General features: G+C 45.3%; 1 protein-coding gene and 1 long non-coding RNA gene across 2 annotated transcripts in view; one reads left to right on the forward strand and one right to left on the reverse strand.

Annotated features, from left to right (window-relative positions):
* POGLUT1 (protein O-glucosyltransferase 1) lies at positions 1–14,476 on the reverse strand. The gene is made up of 11 exons (XM_005490998.4): positions 14,317–14,476; positions 14,035–14,125; positions 12,036–12,179; positions 11,465–11,600; positions 8,410–8,531; positions 6,844–6,903; positions 5,771–5,870; positions 4,920–4,978; positions 2,994–3,161; positions 2,425–2,481; positions 1–1,843 (listed from the first exon to the last, which is right to left on the reverse strand). The coding sequence occupies exons 1-11, from the start codon at positions 14,456–14,458 to the stop codon at positions 1,687–1,689; spliced, it is 1,236 nt and encodes a 411-aa protein (XP_005491055.3). The 5' UTR covers positions 14,459–14,476; the 3' UTR covers positions 1–1,686.
* The window catches only part of LOC141727010 (uncharacterized), a 15,095-nt gene continuing 10,788 nt past the window's right edge, over positions 14,198–18,504 (forward strand). Inside the window, exons 1-2 of the long non-coding RNA XR_012577997.1 lie at positions 14,198–14,848; positions 16,499–16,578. This is a non-coding gene — a long non-coding RNA (uncharacterized LOC141727010). The remainder of the gene's footprint in view (positions 14,849–16,498; positions 16,579–18,504) is intronic.

Genomic DNA, 18,504 nt, shown 5'->3' on the forward strand with positions numbered 1-18,504 from the left:
TTCATTTTTGTTTGTTTTATTCTAAAAAACACTTTGTTACAAATGGTTTTAAAATATCATACAGAGCTGTTCAGTTTCTTGGAGTGCTGTCTCTCTGTTGGCTAAAAATAGAAAACCAGGAAACCCTTTCCACTCTGGCACAGTTTTTCTGGGAAATCAGGTTCTTTTAATGCCCCATTCTGTTTCCTTTGCTGGATGGGATAACCGCAGCACTGGTCCCAAAACCAACACACTGCCCCAGCAACCAGCACTTGATCCATAGGGCCAGCTGCTATGTCCCTGCTCCAGGGCTGCAAGGCCTCTGTGAGGGGACACAAATATTATTGTTCCATGCAATTTCCTTCTTCCCTGGTCCACACTGACTGCAGAGGAGCCTGAGAGCTGTTGCTATCATCCTATTCCATTATAATGTGCTGCTCTCTCAGCCTCGAGGCTGCTTTACCAACAGAGGTGCTCCCCTGGCAGGCTCCTGTGTCCCTCCTGCCACCCCACACTCTTCCTGTGTGGGTGCCAGAGAAGATGCTGCTGCCTCCCAGCCTCTCACCTAAGGGGGCACAGAGCATTTCAGGAATTGCAGCTCTCCTTAGCTGAGAGGCTGTGGTGGGCATAAACACAGCGAGCACAAGCAGCCTGTGACCAACCCGAAATGGGTAATGTGAGCAGTAGCTGCTACCGTGTGACTGAAGACATTCCCTCAACCAGGCTGAAGGAGATGAAAAAAGAAGTGGCACAGCTGTGGGGAAGAAAAGCAAGTACTGAAGTGAGTAGATGTTTTAGCAGTCTCAAAAAAAACAAACCCTTAAAAAACCCCAAACCAAAAAAACCCAAAATAATCCTGGAAGGATTACAGAAGGGAATCAGAGCAGACTCTGCACTTTTGGAAAAAGGAAGTGCTGAATCTACCTCTGTGAATACTTTCTCTGAGTTCCTAAGGATGACATCCCAGGCTGTCTGGCCAGGCAGCTGGTGAGAGATAATTAACAGGGGCTCAGTTGTGCAGGCACCCAGCTCATCTGCTGGAGGATGAACCATCTCTGTCTCACTTGCCAGGCACATCACTGATGATGGCCCCATCACCAGCACATGCTGGTCTCCTGTGAGGTAGGTAGGGTAACTCTGCAAGGATCAGTTATCCTTTCAAGGGCATGTCAAAACCTTACCATCAACCTCTAAAACCCAACATATACTCTAAGCTATCCAGAAATGTAAGCCCCAAATCCCTGTACCTGCTTCTGTCAGAGAACACCTAATACCCCAAGTGCTATCATCCAGCTGGGAAAACATTTGCCAAACAAAGTGGCAAGTATTTACTAGCTGAGTGCAGCTCTCAGTCTGTCCTTCACCATGACCTTTGGTAAAAAGTCCAGTAAGGCTTCTCATCGACTGAATGGGATTCAGGATCATTTTGAGACAGGTAGTAACTAAGTCCTAAATGCTAGCATCCCTCCTCTAGGCATGACTGACCACCCCACTAAGTAATCTTAATCCCATATGCTGCTTAACATTCTTGTGGTGACAATATAACCAGGTCCCAGTGGCTTGAAGCCATGTCCAAGTCAGCCTGCTGCTGACTTCTCTGTAGTTCTGCTGTGAAAGGTAAGTCTGAGAGAGCAAGAAGTAAGTAAATACTGATCTTCAGATTTCCACAGTGATCAGTTTGAGCCAAAGAAAAAAACAGAGAAGTCTCTACAGTTCTGTTTTCAGCTGTCCAGAAGTGATCTCGTTGTAGCTCTTTCTCCTTTTCACTTTGTAAGTCAAGATTTGGGAATATTCAGACAGCAGATGCTCCCAGTAGCAAGAGATGTCCTCCATGTCCAAGTGCTCAGTGATGAACTGACGTCCCCTAGAGACACACAAGGCACAGTCAGGCCTATTTGCCAGTTCCTACAAGAGTCATTAGTTCTGGTTTGGATGTATATCAACTTTCACACTTCCTTGTTTCAAATGAGAAACATGCACTGCTCTGTACTGTTTTAATTTTACAGTTTTCATTCATGTTCACAGCCCTGACGTTGCAGTGCTTTGGCTATCCTCAGGATGGTATTTGCTATCTGGGATAATAAATATCAGATTTCACTTCTGACATGCAGCTAGAGCAGCACTGATGCATGCTGCTTCAGACCAGCCTGGATAGATAATGGTTACAGTGCAGACACAGCTCCCAGGAGCCAGCATGTCCCATACTGAGATGAAAGCTCCCAACCTCTGCCAGCTTTCCATGGGGTTCCTGATGTGGATCACATGTGAACCAAAGAGCACAGCATCCTGCTCTCTGCTTCCCTCTGCTTGCTCTCACTGCAGAAGGTCAGTTATACTGCACCCTACCAATACTGGGTGGTCTTTGATGGGCAACCTGATCAAAAGCAGTGTAAGAAAATGTTTGGAAGAAGACTGCCTAATAGCCAGGTAGGACATGCTACTTACCTCTCTGAAATTTCTTGTGCTATGGCATCATTTTCCTTTACAAACTGCAAGAGCTCCCTAAAATGAAGACACACACAAAAAAATCTATGAAACAACTGGCTCAGTGGAGAACATCACCCCTTGGCTAAATTGTTGGGGAGGTTGAGGTTAAGAGTATACGAGTAGGTGAAAGTGGTGCTCACGTCAGAGCACAGAAGAAACTTCTCTTCTTGATAGTTTCCCATCAGTTCTGGACAACATCCTGAAATCTGGGAGCTAACACATTTTTGGCCCACTGATAAGTTCTTCTTCCCCCTTATCTCTGCTGCCCACTTGTAAATGTAAGTGTCTAGTGCCTGCTGATTTCAGTGAGCGTGAAAGTTTTACTCCAGTGAAACTGTACTCCCCAAGCAAAGGATTCTCTGGGGGCAGTGATGAAAAGACCATGAGCTCCAAGAGTCCTTGCCTGATGCCTCAGAGTGGAGGCACTTCACTCCAAGGCATCACACAGCCTACCACAAATCATCCCCCCTTCCCAAAGGCTTCCCCACGGTATGGAATGCTCCAGGGAGCAGCCTCAGGCCCCACACCTGACATCAGAGAGGTCTGACTGCACCGGGATGTAGTGGACCCAAGGCTTCAGCTGGGGGTAGAAGAACTCCAACCACTCCTCTCCGACGTGGAAGACGAGCGAGCCGCACAGGAAAAGGTGCTTCAGGCGGAAACTGGCCGCCACTCCCCGGAAATTAAACAGGTACCTTCAACAGGGGAGCAAAGAGAGGCACCTGGTTAGAGGTGTGCTGGTCTCCAGGCAGCAGTGAACCTTCCCTGGCAGGCAGCAGCTGGGCAGCACAGCGGTCACTAAAGCAGAGGAAAGGTATTTATCTGGAGCTGCTCACAAGAAAGGTGAGCTGAAGTTAAGGTGAGTTTCTGCTGTCTGTCAAAACTCAGTGAGAAATTCAAGTTGTGAGGCTTTACCTTTGATAAAGGCACCTGTGACAAACCAATGAGGCCCCGTGGACAATTGCCAGCAAGGCATGGAAGGTCACAGCATGGATTCTGTGACCCTATGGGGTCACCCAGAGGCTTTGTCAACCACAAGGAAATTTTTCCCAATTATTTCTTGCCTTGCCGTGAAGCTTTTCTACTCATCCTTGTGCTTTGCCACATCAATCTCAGGTTATTTTTTTCCTCTGGGATTCTGCTTTAATCTGAATGTAATTGTTTGATATTAACTTGGGAATGTAACCCTAGGAGGTTAAATGGGCCAGCACACAACAGATGGACTTAGCAGATAACGAAGAATCCACAATTTTGTTTTCAGTATTTTCTGCCAAGTTAGTAAAGTGGGCTTGACTGTGGCAAGGGGATATTTCTCTTAGCAAACTGTATCTCATAGGGATGTTTGTTTGCTTACTTGTTTTCTTTATCAAACCCACATTTCTCCTATTATATGGAAAGCTATTTTTCCTACGGGTAAACCTCCCCAGAACATAACTGATCTTTGAAGTCAAACATTTTGGGCTGGGGGAAGAGAGTTCTTCCTTTAATGAAACTATTTTGGGCAAGATGGAGCTTATATATTATATATATTTTGTGCAAGATGGGAATTACAGCTAAACTTAGTTTAGCAGCAAATAACAAGGAGTAAATCTGAAATCACTTTGCATCCTTCATACTACCTAGGATCTCAAGGCAGGGATGAGCAGCTCACTGTATTAGGAACTGAACAAATACATGTAGAGATGTAACAAGAATGATGGTCTGGAAGCAAGGAGATGCCTCTGTCCAATTCCAGACACAGCTCCCACCATCCATGACCTCACCCTGCTGTAACACCTACACTGAAAGGAGCAGACAAAAGTTCATGTTGACCCTACCACCCTGGGCTGCAGCAAAAGTGTGTGAGAAGGTCTCAGCCTACACCATATGATGGGCTGGGGAGCACCAGAGTTGGGCAGTGTATGTGTAACAGAAGGGAGAAATCTGTGCTTCAGTCTAGTGAAATACAAAATGAGACAAGTCAATCACATTTGCACAAAAACACAGATTCAGCCAAATGACTGAGCTCTTATATCAGCAGATTCTGGCTGGCAGAATCACAACTAGCAGAAGAAAAAGCAAAACATCTGACACACAAGTGCATACACACTAAGAGTTTATATTGCACATAGAAACCTGTGAGAGTGTTACACCAAAAAACCCTAATTAAGCAGTTAAAGAATAAAAACCTTTGTAAATCAAAACCACATTCTCCTAAACAACTTAAAAAGTATGAATTAATACTGGGTCTGCTCCATCAAATTTCAGGTTCTCTCTTTTACTACATATACCCAGTGGTAGCACTTGTCATGCTAAGCTCCCAAATTTTCAGCTGTCTTATATCTGCTCACAAGCTTTCACATCTGCATGAAGCTGGTTGTTGAATTAGACCTTAAAATAAAATGAGACCCTACACCATGCAAGAAATGACTAACCCACAGACCTTGAACAGCTTTACTAACCAAAACTCTTACTTGTATTTGCAGTGATCAACCAGTGGAATTTCCTTTGCAGGAGGCTTTCCTAAGGTGTCCTTAAAATAAAGAGAATTCAAAAGCAAAACAAAACAGTAAGCTTCAAATGGTTATTTAACTTGTTTTCCTTCTCACTTAGAAACAAAGGTAAGGTGTCAAAAGCTTCCATTCCCACTTCTGAGAAAACCTTCTCTGGTGGGCTGTTAGAAGGATCATAAAGAATTCCCAGCCCTTCAAACATGAAAAAAAGCTCAGTAAATTACACACTGCCTGTAAGTGAATGCCAGCACAAACACATTAAATGATAATGTTTTGTTGGCAGCTATAGAGTAGAAAACAGCTTGGGACAATGGACTGTGTGAAGCCAAGTGTAACTGGATTAGCCAAGACTGTCTGGAGAGAGCTGGACTGTAGACTAAGTAAGAAACTAAAAAGTTATCAGCAACAGTTATCAGAAAGTTATCCACAATAGGATCAAGAAATGGAGCAAACAGAAAAAGGTTTGAAGACTGACAACACCAGAGAGGCAGCTCAGAGACAAGAAGGGGAAGGGTTGGCCAATTTTGTTGTTGTGGGAGAGGAGATTGGCAGAGATTCATTTTCTTATGTGTTCTCCTTTCCTTGAACAACAAGCGTGGAAGGAAGGAAAGCGTTTGGCCTGCCAGGCTCCAGAGACTCCTTGCTTTCATGTGCCAGAGAGGTGCGGCCATCAAGGGAAGTACAAACCTCCCCCACTCTAAAGGATCACCCACAACTCTCCAACAAGATGTTTCTCTCCATCAAAGCCGTCCTGCAGTGCCACCCTTTCTGGCCTTCACACTCAGGAGACAGACAGACAAACACCCACACACCTTTTCAGATTTCCAAGCCTGGTTTTTAGTGTACTCAGCGTCAACAAGTTCTGGGTTTTCTCGGGACAGCAGGATGAGGGGATCTCTCTCAGGGCTTGTTCTGAAAAAGAAATGCTGTCACTAATTGCCAATCCTCATGCCTCAACACAGCTAACAGACTAGAGGACTTGAGGCACTGCTTCTTTCTGAGGCTGACCTCCCTGTGTGCCCCCAAAACACTGTGAAGTGTGCACCACAGTGTATTTCTGCCTTCTGCCCAAGGGTATATTAACAGAGGAGAATGAGTAATGGGTACCAAAATTATTTGACTGACTATATATTTAACAGTATTATTTAAAAATTCCCAGGACAAATCCTGCTTCCTTTATCCAGATGAGTGCCAAATGCTTTAACTCCCACCTTAGAGAAAGTTAAAAGATGCTCAGCATCATCAGCCCTCTGACAAGGCTTTAAAACACTGCTGATAAACAAGGTTATGACATCCCTCAGATACATTCCTCATCAGCTGCTGAGCCTACCTGGAAAGCCATTAAATCCTTCCCTGTTGGGGAAGGGGAAGAAAGAAAGTATAGGATTTAACATTGTTTTAAACTGTCACTGGAGAGAGGCCAAAAAAAATCTTCTCTTATTCCCTACCACTCAGGTAACTTAAGGCCAGAATACTTTTCATTCAGTGTGGATCACTTGCACAGCAAATAAAGCATTCATATTGGCAGGAAGCATGAGCAGCAATATTAAATCTTTAAATTTGTATCAAGCACCTGCAGTTCCCTTCACAGAACAAAACAAGCGGGCTCCTGAGGTGACAGTTTTAGTCATTAAGAAATAATGTGGCAAATCTATCACAACTTCTGCTTCCAATATTAGGTGATTATAATAAACTAGTTGCAAATGGCAGTTCTTGTGGAGGATAACTAATAGTGCAATGCTGTACAACATGTTTCACTTTCCTTACTTTTGGAAAATACACTCTTAATTAGGGTTTAGGTGTAGGAGACATGGAAATTTCTATATACAGAGAGCTGTCACAGCCCCTCTTGGTAGAATCTTCTGTTGCAGGAGAAAATGCTCACCTGGATCCTCGGAAATATCCCTTAGAGATTTTTTTCTTCCATGGCCATTTCTCTGCAGATCTGAAAATATTTTTTACACATGGCAATACATGATTTAATATAACCATGAAACAACATTGTCATCAGATTTCACAGCATGGTGTCTTTTTCTATTCTTCATTTTTGATGGAAATCACTTCCTTCATTATAGCATAAAAAAAACTCTCACCCAGCTCGAATGAAACAGGTTTTCCTGTAAACATTGTGTTTAAGGCAATATAATATAGGCTACTTTCCAGAACACCTTTCAGGCAAAACAATGTATTACACACAGCTCTCCACCAAACCTTGAAGGGTATTAAAAGCTTACCTAAGCTTTGAATCCACTTTTTGAGCTGTGGCTTTATCTTGCTGTAGTGAATATGGATAGTGAAAAACAACTAGAGAGTTTCTAATCAGTCATTTCCCACTACAAAACAGAACTACCAATCAAGAAACAAAAAAACCACCTAGTGTTTTGCACTTAAAACACAAGAGTTCATTGTTTTTATTAATCACTTTCATGTTAAACCTAATCAAGTCCTTCAAAATAGCTGTTCACCTGGGGTTTTTTCCTGCCAGTGCAGTCACCTGCCTCACCACTTCTCAGAGAACTCTGCCATGCTTTTCTGCTGCACCTGGTGGAACATGCAGGTCCTGACCCCTGAGCTGATCTACCTGTGCAGGTCAAGCTTTGCATCTCCTTATAGTGAAAACACAAGGATGAGTAAATGCTTTGCACTCCATTACACTACAACATATCAAGCTTTAGCTATGAATAATCACGTGGATCTTCAGATTTTGAAGAGCAAAAGATTCAACTTTGCATTTGGATGTCAATTACATAGAGGTGGTTTTTGCTATTTTGTTTCTGTGTTCACTAAGTGTTGCACACTTGGTTTGTCACTTCCCATGGGAAGCACCCCCTTACTCTGCTAACAAATCAAAATATCCTGCCGAAAGGAAGACTCCCAGCCAGAAATGTCTTCTGTTTAGCCCAGTAATGACTCTTGATTCCTAGGAATGGTTCCAGGTTTTTCTACTGCACAATGACACCCAAGTAAAAGCACATCTAAAGAAGGCTTTCCTTTGGCTTTCCAGTAGCTTATACAAACATCCTGGATCATCCCTGCAGTGAAAAAAACATAGCTCCTAGAGAAGTAGCTGAGAAGAAAGAAGAATATTTCTGTATGTCAGGGGAGATTTCTGCAGGCAAAAGATAACTGCTACTTTATTGACAAACCTGCTCTCCCCAAACCCGATAGCAATCTGGCCCTGACAGCATGAAGGATGTGCATAGTTTGTCCTCTGCATTCCTTACTAAAGGCTTGCAAACAGAGGAGCTAATTATAACTTCCAGTGACATCATCCAAGGTTTCCATGGAGAATTCCCATACAGCAGTCAGGCTGTAGGTAGTTCATGTGAGGCAGCAGGACAGATCACAGGCCAAGAGACTTATGGTCTTGGACATCAACATGGGCCAGTGCAAGATGCATTTTTGTCTTCCATGACACCTTCCCCCACACATAACCATTTCCAAAACCTACCTTCTGAGGTCCTCTCTCATGAGGTCCCAGCGCCCTAAACCTGTTGGGTAAATTGGCCAAACAGCTGGTCCTCCTTCCCAAAATGTCCAGGCAGGATACATGATGTCATTGTATTCAGATGTCTTGAGAAAAAGGAAAGTAATGCAAGAATGAGAGTAATATCTACTTTGTTTTACTGACTGAGCCCACCAGTATAGTAGGAGTCCTAGTAAAATATCTGTATTGTATTTGAATATCTGTATTGTATATTGAATATTTGTATATAGGCCTTGCCCTGATAAGCCCCGGTTGTTTTTGATGGGCTGCAGCTGTGATGGCCTGAATTGGGCTGCAGCTGTGGCTAGTGAAGATAACTGGGATAAAAGGGGGTGGGCTTGGCCAGGCAGGGACAGCCTGGAAGGAGCCCTAACTAAGAAGCAGCAACAAGCAGAACAAGAAGTCTGTGCTGTGGAGAACTGCCCCCAAGGAATATCACTGAGAAGGTATGGGACTCTAGAAATATGATTGTGACAGTATGGGACTCTAGAAATATGAATACAACACACCAGTAACAAATGTTCCTTCTGGGAGCTCTGTTGGCTTTCTCCATTATGTGTCCAAAAGAGCTTTGCAATCACTATTTGCTGGGCTTACGGAATCACAGAATTATCAGGGTTGGAAGGGACCTCTGGAGATGATCCAGTCCAACCCCCTGCCATGTCAGGGTCACTTAGAGCAGGATACACAGAAACACATCCAGGTGGGTTAAGAATGTGTACAGAAAGGGGGACTCCACTCCTCCCTGGGCAGGGTTTGTATGAACATAGTTCAATACTGAAATGCTTCAATGATTTTTAAAAGGCCTTGTTTTGCTGTGTGATGACACAGGACTTTCATGTAGAAAAGAGCAAAAGAGATCCATGATGCAGTTGATTAGTAAATAGCAAAAGACTTGAGCTCAACTCACCTTTCTAAAGGCTTGTGCCTATGTGTAGCTACAAGTGTATTTTTCTGATGACAAGTCAAGAGGCATTATTACCTCCTCAGAGATAGAGGCACTTAGAGACACTTTGACATTAAGGTTTCCAAGACTTTGGTTCATTCCAGACTTCCTAGAGATAACTTAACTATTCACTGTAACAAATATCCAGGTCATGTAAGAATTCCAGTTCCTCACTCCTGTTTGGTTGCTTAAGCCCCCATATATTATCAGAGCGAAGACCAGCACTTAAGACTAAATTCTTCCATGAAACCAGACTATGGGCAACTTCCTTGCCCTAGTAGTAAACTTCCTACACAATTATCCATCTGTCTATCCCCTGGAGGTACTGGAGAGTCCAAGGCCACTGAGGTAGTTAGGAGGTTAGTGCACGTGACTTATGAACAGGGGCTGAGCAATGGGTTTGTCTGTGCAAAGGAAGAGGAGGCTTGGGGGAATGTAAATGCCATCTCCTCATGCCTAATGGGAGAGTTCAGGAGGAGGTACACTCTTTTCTGTAGTGCAGAGCCAGATTGAGTGGCAGCAGGCTTTGATTACAAGAGGAGGAATTCCAGTTAGCTAATGGAAAATGTGTTTTCATTCATCAACTCTGTCTGTGGATGCCATGTCCTCAGGGATGATCAGATCTGAGCAGGATGCAGCCCTGAGTTGTTCCTACTCTGAGCAAAGGTGCTGGACTGGGTAACCTTCTGCAGTCCCTTCCAACTTGAGTGAATGTGGGCTTCTCTGTTTTCTCAGTCCTGCTACAACCAGACACTGGTTAGAGACCATGACAGCTCCATGATCAACTTTCTGAGACGCAGAACAGGAAAATATTTCCATCTTTTATACTTTCAGCTTTAGAAAGCACATAGGACCAGAATCCTGAAGTCTTCCTAACACTGGCTGCTGAAATGTGAGCTGTGGCTGGATCACTGCGTTTCAATTAAAATAGGGCTGAGGTTACAGTTCAGATACTGGACAACAGTGAGAGCAGAGCTCAGTGTCTTGCAGGGTAGTCAGAGGCAGAATGATGAACACAGCTGCAAAGATTAAACTCATGCAACCTGCTTTACAAAAACTTGCGTTCTGCTGGTTAGAGTTAAGGTTGTTCTATGATCAAGGGGCAAGACAGCTTGGCTTTACTGCTGCATCCAGCAGTGAACATGGTTATTGCCTGTACTGAAAATCTAGAGAGAATTTTAGGATTGCTGGGGAGTAGTCAATAGTTATGGATCATATTATGGTTCAGATTGCATGAGCTGAAGACCTAGGTTCAGAGTAAGATGCTGCAAGTTAGCAGAAACAGAGCTGGGTTTGAACTAGCAAGACCAAATAGTTCATTGCTTCTCCTTGCATATTACTGCCTGCTGGAGTTCAGCCAAGAACAGGATTTGTCATGAAAGTGCAAGATTTGGGCATACAGGGCATAAACCAAGGCAAAGCAAGATGAGCCAAAGCTTGAGGTGTAAGAGCCTTTTGCTGAAAAGGATGAGACACTATGCTACAGTCAGGTTTAATAGTGGGAGAGGTAGGAGAACATGCAGAGAGGCTCATGAGAAAAGAGAAGCAAAGAGTGTTTCCATGCATGTGTGCACCTCTGCATATGTGTGCACATTTGCAGGTGGAAAAGGGAATCCAAGAGAAAAGGGTTCAGAGAAGGTGACAAGGTTATAGAAACACACATCTGTGGCACCACAAAAAAAGGACTAAAATATTCACATTAAATGAGATTATTGTATGGCCACTGACATGATCAAAAATCCTTGATATTGCGGGTAAACTACGGCTACAATTTTAACAGAGGTATTGTAGCAAATGGGAGGAATACTGGCAGATATCCCACCCAGGTGTGTATCATTCCACTGCAGCAGAGGTACACTTTTTGACCTGGAAGAGAAGCTAATGAGGGGAAAAGCTGATTTATCAAATTGATCTGCAAGTCTGTCTGTCAGAAAACTGGAAACAAAGGGCAAGAAGGAGCAAGCAATTTCAACACACAGAAAATCTGTAGAGAACCATCCTCAAAAATATGTTCCCAAGAGAAAGAAGAACATGCCCATCTTGGAAATGCTCCGCTTTTAGAGGTGTGTGTACCTTGCTGAAGGAGAAGACTGGGATGATGGGTTTCATCCACTTGGGAACCTGGGGGTAGTCTCGCACATTGATCACCATCTCCATGTCAGGGAGGCGCTGGATGATCCCCAGAATGAAGTGCTCAACTCCACTGCATCTGTGGAGAAATGACACATGGCAAAAGAGCTATAAGGAGGCAGATTCCTGCAGACTCTTGCAGGCCTTCCTCTGCACAGAGCCAGAAGAGATGGTGAGCCTAAGCTGTACCATGAGGCAAACTGGGAACTGCCTACAGCATCCTCCAAGTCTCACTGCAGCATGGACACCAATGGGGCAACACATCCTATAAAATCTGGCCTGACCTGAATTTCTCAGGGATTCCACAACCAACCAATCATTTGTGCACTGGAGTGCAACAGTGACACTTTGCTATTGATGCATATAAGCCTAACAGTTTATTTTCCGGGCTCCTGCTCTAATGAGGAATTCAGACCTCTGAAATATCATTGTACCCGATAGCTGCCAGCTTGACAGTGTTGAAAGTTTTCTTCTGTCCCAGCTAGGGAGAGCAGATCCCCTGTACAGCTCTTACCTTGCAGGGAACATGCAGTCCTGCTCACGATACAGTCTGTTTTTAATTATTTGGTAGTGGGTCCCGAGCTTGCGGCTCACCACGTCTGCCATCGTCTCCTTGGAAATGCCACCTCGAAAAGGAGCCAGGTCCTGCTTCCAGACACTGAAACAAAACCACCAGCCACTATTATGTACCACAGAGAGGATATTGTGTATGAAATACTGCAGTGTGCAGAACAGGCTTCTAGCTAAAAGAAGCTCCATGTAGCTTCTAGGAGCTCTGGTGTGAGAATTTGAGTCTTGGAAGTTCCTCAGAGGATCAAGCTTCACAATTTTACCTATGTGCTGTTTGTCTGAACACAAAGCCCAGCACAGGACAACTCTGGTCACTCTCTCACAGAAATACCTGACATACCCAGGCATGTTTTGGGTAAAACCTTCCATCTCACTTCAGCCTTGTGCTCTGGCTCCCCATAAATGATGGGGCAAACCAAGACCAAATTCCTCACGCGATGTCACACTGTGCAGACATTAAAAGTGTAGGTAACAGTCTAGTTGCATGAAATACCATCACCCAGGAACACTGGGTGAGTGGAAGCTGGCCCAGGAGGACAGGCCTGTGCAGCACATGTCCTGTGACTTCTGCACACCACCAGCGAGCTCCAGGAACACAGTGTGGAAGCACAAACCTAATGAACATGTAAGAAAACACAGAAGGAGTATGCAACTTATGTAAAATTACTCTAAAAGTCCTGTGATCTAACTGCTTGGAGCATGTCATCAACAGTGTCGGATTGTAACAGCCAAGGAAACCTTCTTTCCTTTCAGGTAGACATTGCATCAATGTTTCCATTTAAGAAAACACTGCCAGGGTGATCCCACGGTGTGAGCGCTCAAACAGGTTGCAGAGAGAGGATGTGGAGTTTTTTTGGCATGTTAATGTTGAGACATTCAAAACCTGACTGGTCACAGTCCTGGCAACCCTACTTGAGCAGAAGGGTTGGACTTGACGATCTCAAGAGGCTGGACTTGATTATCTCAAGAAGTCCCCTCCAACCTCCAGAATTCTGCTATTTCCTAGTTGAATAGAGAGCAGTAAAAGTGTGCCAGGAATTGCCATTGTGCAGATGACATTGCATCCCTACCAGACTGCTCATGCTGACCACAACAGCATGAGCAGTCTGGTATGGATGCAAACGGGACGAGCTTGAGAACAGGGAGAGAGTTGCAGTGCCATGGCACATTCACAGCCATCCTCACTTCATGTTACTACTGCCTGTCATGTTCTGCAGCAGATTTTTGGAGGTTGTAACCACTTGGGAAGGTGTTTGGCCCAAAGGTGGGCAGGAGCTGGTGGGGTGTATGTTTAAAGAGTAGGATATGTCTTTAGGCTGTACCTTGGAACTTAGGAAAGACTGGAAGGCTCAACTAGATGAGACTTTCCCTCATCAATATTTCAAGAGCAATGAATATCAAAAACTCTAAACATAAAGTACAAACAGTAGCTCAATATGACTCATCTGATTTTGAAAGCCAATATAGCACTCAAACCCCAAAACGAGTTAGCACATCTGATACTTTTAAATAGGAAGCTTGAAGTTGGACATCTGTGTTTCTGCATCTGAAATCCTAATCCTAAAGGTAGAAGGATGTGGTAACTCCTAAATTCCCTTCTCTCCTTGAAATATAAATGGTGATTAAAGGTATCAAACGCCCCAGTCCCATTGAGTGAGAAGGCAGAGGCAGGCTGTTAAGAGAAATGTCACGAGCTATGTATTTGGTTTATTGTGTGGTCTATATGAAATGCCAACACGCTGTGTGTGCAGCTACAGAGGGTAACAAGCTGTGTGACCCATAGCTACAGATGTGACACTTTGGGGCCAAAATATTCCCTTATTTGGCTTATCCCCAATCCACCAGTGCTGCCGAAAGTATTCCTTCCTGAGACCTGCACAGTCAGTGAGTATTCCCCCCTATGTCGGGAGACCTGCACAGTCGAAAGGAAGCCAGTCTCTCACCTTTGGTGGCAGCTGCAATTTTCCTTTACACACGGCTCATAGGCTTCCACGGCTTTCTTAATTTGCCCAGTTATCGCTTTCCACTTGGCATCTAAAACACACAGGAAGGAAAAGCCAAAGGGTTCGATCCGCCCGCCAGCAGAACGAGCGGCGAGCAGGGGAGGCGGGGAGCGGGCAGCGGCTCGGGCGCGCCTTCCAGCCCGCGGGGCGCTGTGCTGGGGGAGCCGCCCGCCCGACCCCCGGCCCCGTTCCGCGGTCCCGTCCCGCCGTGCCACCGCTCACCTGCCGCCAGGGCGGGCTGCAGGCGGCACAGCGCGGCCGCCACGGCCACCATGGCCCACAGCGCCAGCGCCGCCCGCCCCGCGGCCATGGCCGCCCCGCCGCACGGCCCAAGATGGCGGCGGCGCCCGCCCCGCGCGGCCATGGGAGCTGTAGTTCCCGCCCCAGCGCTGAGGGGGCGGGCGGGCATGGGGACATTGTCGTGTCGCCACAGAGTGGCCTGTCGGGCACTGCCTGTCGCGATAGATGGGGCCGTGCTGCACAAGCAGCCGCTGCCCAGAGGGGCTCTGAGGGTGCAGCCGGGATAGCCCCCAGGTATGCTCTGCCCTCAGAACCCGCCAGCCCCGCACATCTCCGGGTGCCCTCGCTCCCCTCGGGCTTTTTTTGGGGAGAATTTCCCCCAAAACGCCTGGATTCATCAAGCACCTGGTCCAGCCTGTAAGAGGCTCTTTCTCCTGGCCCGACCACTCGCTGTCGCCAAGGCCTGATTCAATTTGAACATCTAAAGTCACAAATCTCATCGTTACTACTCATCGTAAGTTTCAGACTGATTTGTGTCAATTTCTTTGCAATTTCAGGGCTGTGGATTGTAAGGGGTCATGGAATCATGAATGGTTTGGGTTGAAAGGGACTTTAAGCATCATTTAGTTCCTGCCGTGGGCAGGGATGTTTTCCACTAGAGCAGGTTGCTCAGAGCTCCATCCAACCTGGCCTCGAGCACTTCCAGGGATGGGGCATCCACAACTTTAGGCAACCTGTTCCAGTGCCTCACCACCTTCACAGTAAAGAGTTTTTTTTACCTAACATCTAATCTACACCCATGCTCTTTTGGTTTTAATCCACTCCCCCTTGTCCTGTCACTACATGCTCTTGTGAAAGGTACTGGACGGCTGCAGTTAGGTCATCCCCAAGCCGTATTTTTCCAGGCTGGACAAACCAAATAATCTCAGCTTTTCCTTGTAGGAGAGCTCATCCATTGCTATAGTCATCTTGGTGGCCCTCCTTTGGACTCATTCCAAGGGGTTGATGTCCTTCAATCAAGATTGGATTATCTTTAAAGATCCCTTCCAGCCCAAGCTATTATATGTCCCTGAAAGAACTGAGAATCGGTGGTTGAGCACCATCAGTATAATGTGTAGGACTTTCACTTTGCAAAATAGTTTGTTAGAATGCAGTATTCAAAGCTTAGTGTTTGGTAGTTGAGTTTGGGTCAGCTCAATCATATTTGGCCATCCTTCAAGAGAAGGGCTTATCAGCTGGGGGCTAGATGCAATATCCATGCTGATAAGCACCCAAATGAATGTAGGTTAGAGGGGCTGGGGATAAGCAGATGCCATCCAAACATTAATCCAGATGAGTCAATTAATGTTTTTTCCTGAAGCTGAACATGGGCAAGTCTGTCCCATCTTCATGGGGTCTGTATATCCAAATGTGAACACTAGCCTAGTTTGGTGACTTTGGATTTTGGGAAGAGGAGCTGTGGTTGCTCATTAATAGGAAGGAGTCACATTTACACTAAGTTTCTCTAGGGTGAATTGATTAGCCACAACAGCCTCCAACTCCCCTAGTCATAAAGGCCTCTTTTGTGTGAAACTGAATCAGTCCTGTAGGTATTTGTAGGTTTGGGTGGAGAAATGATTGCCAGAGAACAGACCAAAGAGGAAAAGCATGTGCTGACAAGGAGCATGAAGGTTTCCCAAGGACTGCTAAATTCCAGAGACCAGTAGCTCTGCTGAATTTGCAAGAGCTGATAAAATCCAGGCACTGAGTCTGCTCACTCTGTCAAGGCCCCAAGTGAATATTGGGATTAACCCCTGGCTGTGTGACCAGAGGGCAGCAGCTCCTCCAGGCAGAGTCTGCGGGATCCTGTGTGCACCCATTGAAATAAGTGACTCTGAGGGACTTTCTGAACACCTGCTTGGAAGGTGCTAGTGCCAGCACAGCCCTCTCTACTGGGGTTGTCCCTGTGAGGGAATAAGGGAATCTTTGTGTATTATCTGCTATTAATAGTAACAACTTCCTAGAGTGGAAGCTTTGAGTACTTCTGGCTGTCTCATCCTAAACCCTTGTTGCGTGGCCAAACATTTTTTTAAGCAAATCAGGAAAATTAATCCATTCTTTTAATCTTCTCCTTGAGATCCTCTGTCTTCCTTTTGATTTATGCTTTCTTTCTTTTCCTCTACAGTTCTTTTTAGAACTGCAGTGGCCACAGATCCAACTAGAGGCTGGTCTGAAGACTCCTCCAGAAGTGTGAACCTTAGTAAGGTAAAACCAAAAAATTGTCAATACTTTTAAGTATCTATATTTGCCTCCACTGGCCTCACTCAGTCTTAGCCATCTCTACATCACTAATCCACTCATTAGTTCTAGCAAAGTTTTCTGTCTTCCCTCTCAGGTTCCAGGCCAGATTTTCCTGCTTCTTTCCTGGCTGACTGACTAGAGACAGCAGCACACTCTTCCAACACCATTTCTGTTTGTTTCTCACAGCTCTCTGCTAGTCTCCTACTCAGCCAGTAGAGCTGTAGTAGTTCACTCTGTAGCAAAGGTTATTTCGGGTACTTTCTCTGAAGCAAATAGTAGGAGTGGTAGTCAGCATAAATGTTTAATAGGCCCTGAGAGCTAAGACTTTAAGATGAAGCTTCTTTTGAAGCTACATTTACAGCCTCTCTCTCTCCCAGGCTTTGTATAATGAAAGCACCCCAGGCCACTGTGGTGTGGTTTTGGCATTTGCTGTAGTTCCCCCCAAGCACCTTGGATGGTTGTAAGCCTCAGAACCCCTTGACTCTCACTTCAAACACAGTCTTTGCCTCACCTTCTCTACCTTCTTAATTTCCTGTAAATCCAGAGCTCCGTGCAGGAGCATCTGGCTCTGATCTTTGATACCCTCCCTCAAACACAGCCCCTCCCTCATTTTTTTTCTCTGCCAAATCAAGCATAAACACCCACAAATTTACTTTCATCCTGTTCCATGTGCCCCGAGTAGAAAATCTCTTGGCTGTAAATCTGGTGTCCTTGCTTTACATATTCAACATAGGTTAGAAGAAGGGTGCTCCAAGCTGCTTTTGAGGTTGAGTTGAAGAAAACATGCTTCCTACATGTTGAGTTTCTCTCAGAACTATGGTCTGGCTTTTCTTTGCTGCTATCTGCTTGAGCAGGGGTGGCAGTGGGGGCTGTTCTCCTTTAATTCATCCTTTTGTGCCAAATGGAAGTCCTAGGCTTCCTGAATTCCTCTAATAATGGGGAATATTTCCTGTGGAGAATGGCCATCTCAGCAGAGGGAAGAAGGAAAATGTACAGGCTGCTGAGCTCCAAAACCTGTGACTGACATTACCAAGGCTTCTGGGGATGGATCCAGTCTTTCTCACAAGAAGCCACAGAGCTTCTGGAGAGTCAAGATTGTTTCCTCTTAGTGAGCTCCTTGTGGAGCTTCTGTTCCCTGTGGCTCTGAGCTGTGTCTCATAACATGCAGCCCTGTAGAGGTGTTGGATTGTGGCTGTCAGGATTCAGGGCTGGCCACAGCTGCAGTACATGGCTTGGGGGTGTTTGGTGTTGAATATTCAATTATTTTATGCAAAGGAGGGGAATTATAAAAGTGTTACAGCAACTGGAGAGCTGCAGAGAAGTGTAGTGCCAGAACAGGACACCCAGTAAGGTTTGGGGTCATGAATGAAGGCTCAGACCAAGGCTCTGCAGAATCTAGGGTTTGGACTGGGCAAAACAATGCTGGAGAGCCCAGAGCTGGGTTTTGATGAAATCCCATCAGAGGGTGCCAGTGAAGGAAGTCAGTAACCCAGCCCTCAACCCAGCCTGAGGATTTAAGGCAAAGGAAACAATGGAGCTTCCAAGAAACACTGGGGAAGGCATCTGTAGCTCAAGCCCAAGGTCAAAGTTTAAGTAGTTGTGCATGCTGTGTGAGCAACACAAACCAACTACATCTGGTGCTTGGGAGAAGATGCAAGAGCTGCACTGGTTTCATCCCTTGAGGGATTTGCATGTGTCAGAGGATTCCTGTGCTCGTAACAGTGATGACAGTGTCATAAAATTTTTTTTCATGTTGGCAGCCCCAAAGAGGAAGAAGGACACCTATTTAGTGTGAATTGAGTATGTAAATACACTTTTCAATATTGAGCCAGGAATATATCTAAGGCTTGTTACTTGTACCCCTTAAAAACAGTAGAGATAAATCCATCT

Source organism: Zonotrichia albicollis, chromosome 2 (assembly GCF_047830755.1).
Source record: "Zonotrichia albicollis isolate bZonAlb1 chromosome 2, bZonAlb1.hap1, whole genome shotgun sequence".
NCBI classification, from domain to species: domain Eukaryota; kingdom Metazoa; phylum Chordata; class Aves; order Passeriformes; family Passerellidae; genus Zonotrichia; species Zonotrichia albicollis.

Excerpts from the sequence above, each read along its gene's own strand:
- POGLUT1 (XM_005490998.4), bottom strand. The coding sequence starts at position 14,458 with ATGGCCGCGCGGGGCGGGCGCCGCCGCCATCTTGGGCCGTGCGGCGGG. Across the intron at positions 14,126-14,316 it reads GCAGCCCGCCCTGGCGGCAG|ATGCCAAGTGGAAAGCGATA; the intron begins GTGAGCGGTGGC and ends TGTGTGTTTTAG. Across the intron at positions 11,601-12,035 it reads GACTGCATGTTCCCTGCAAG|ATGCAGTGGAGTTGAGCACT; the intron begins GTAAGAGCTGTA and ends ATTTCTCCACAG.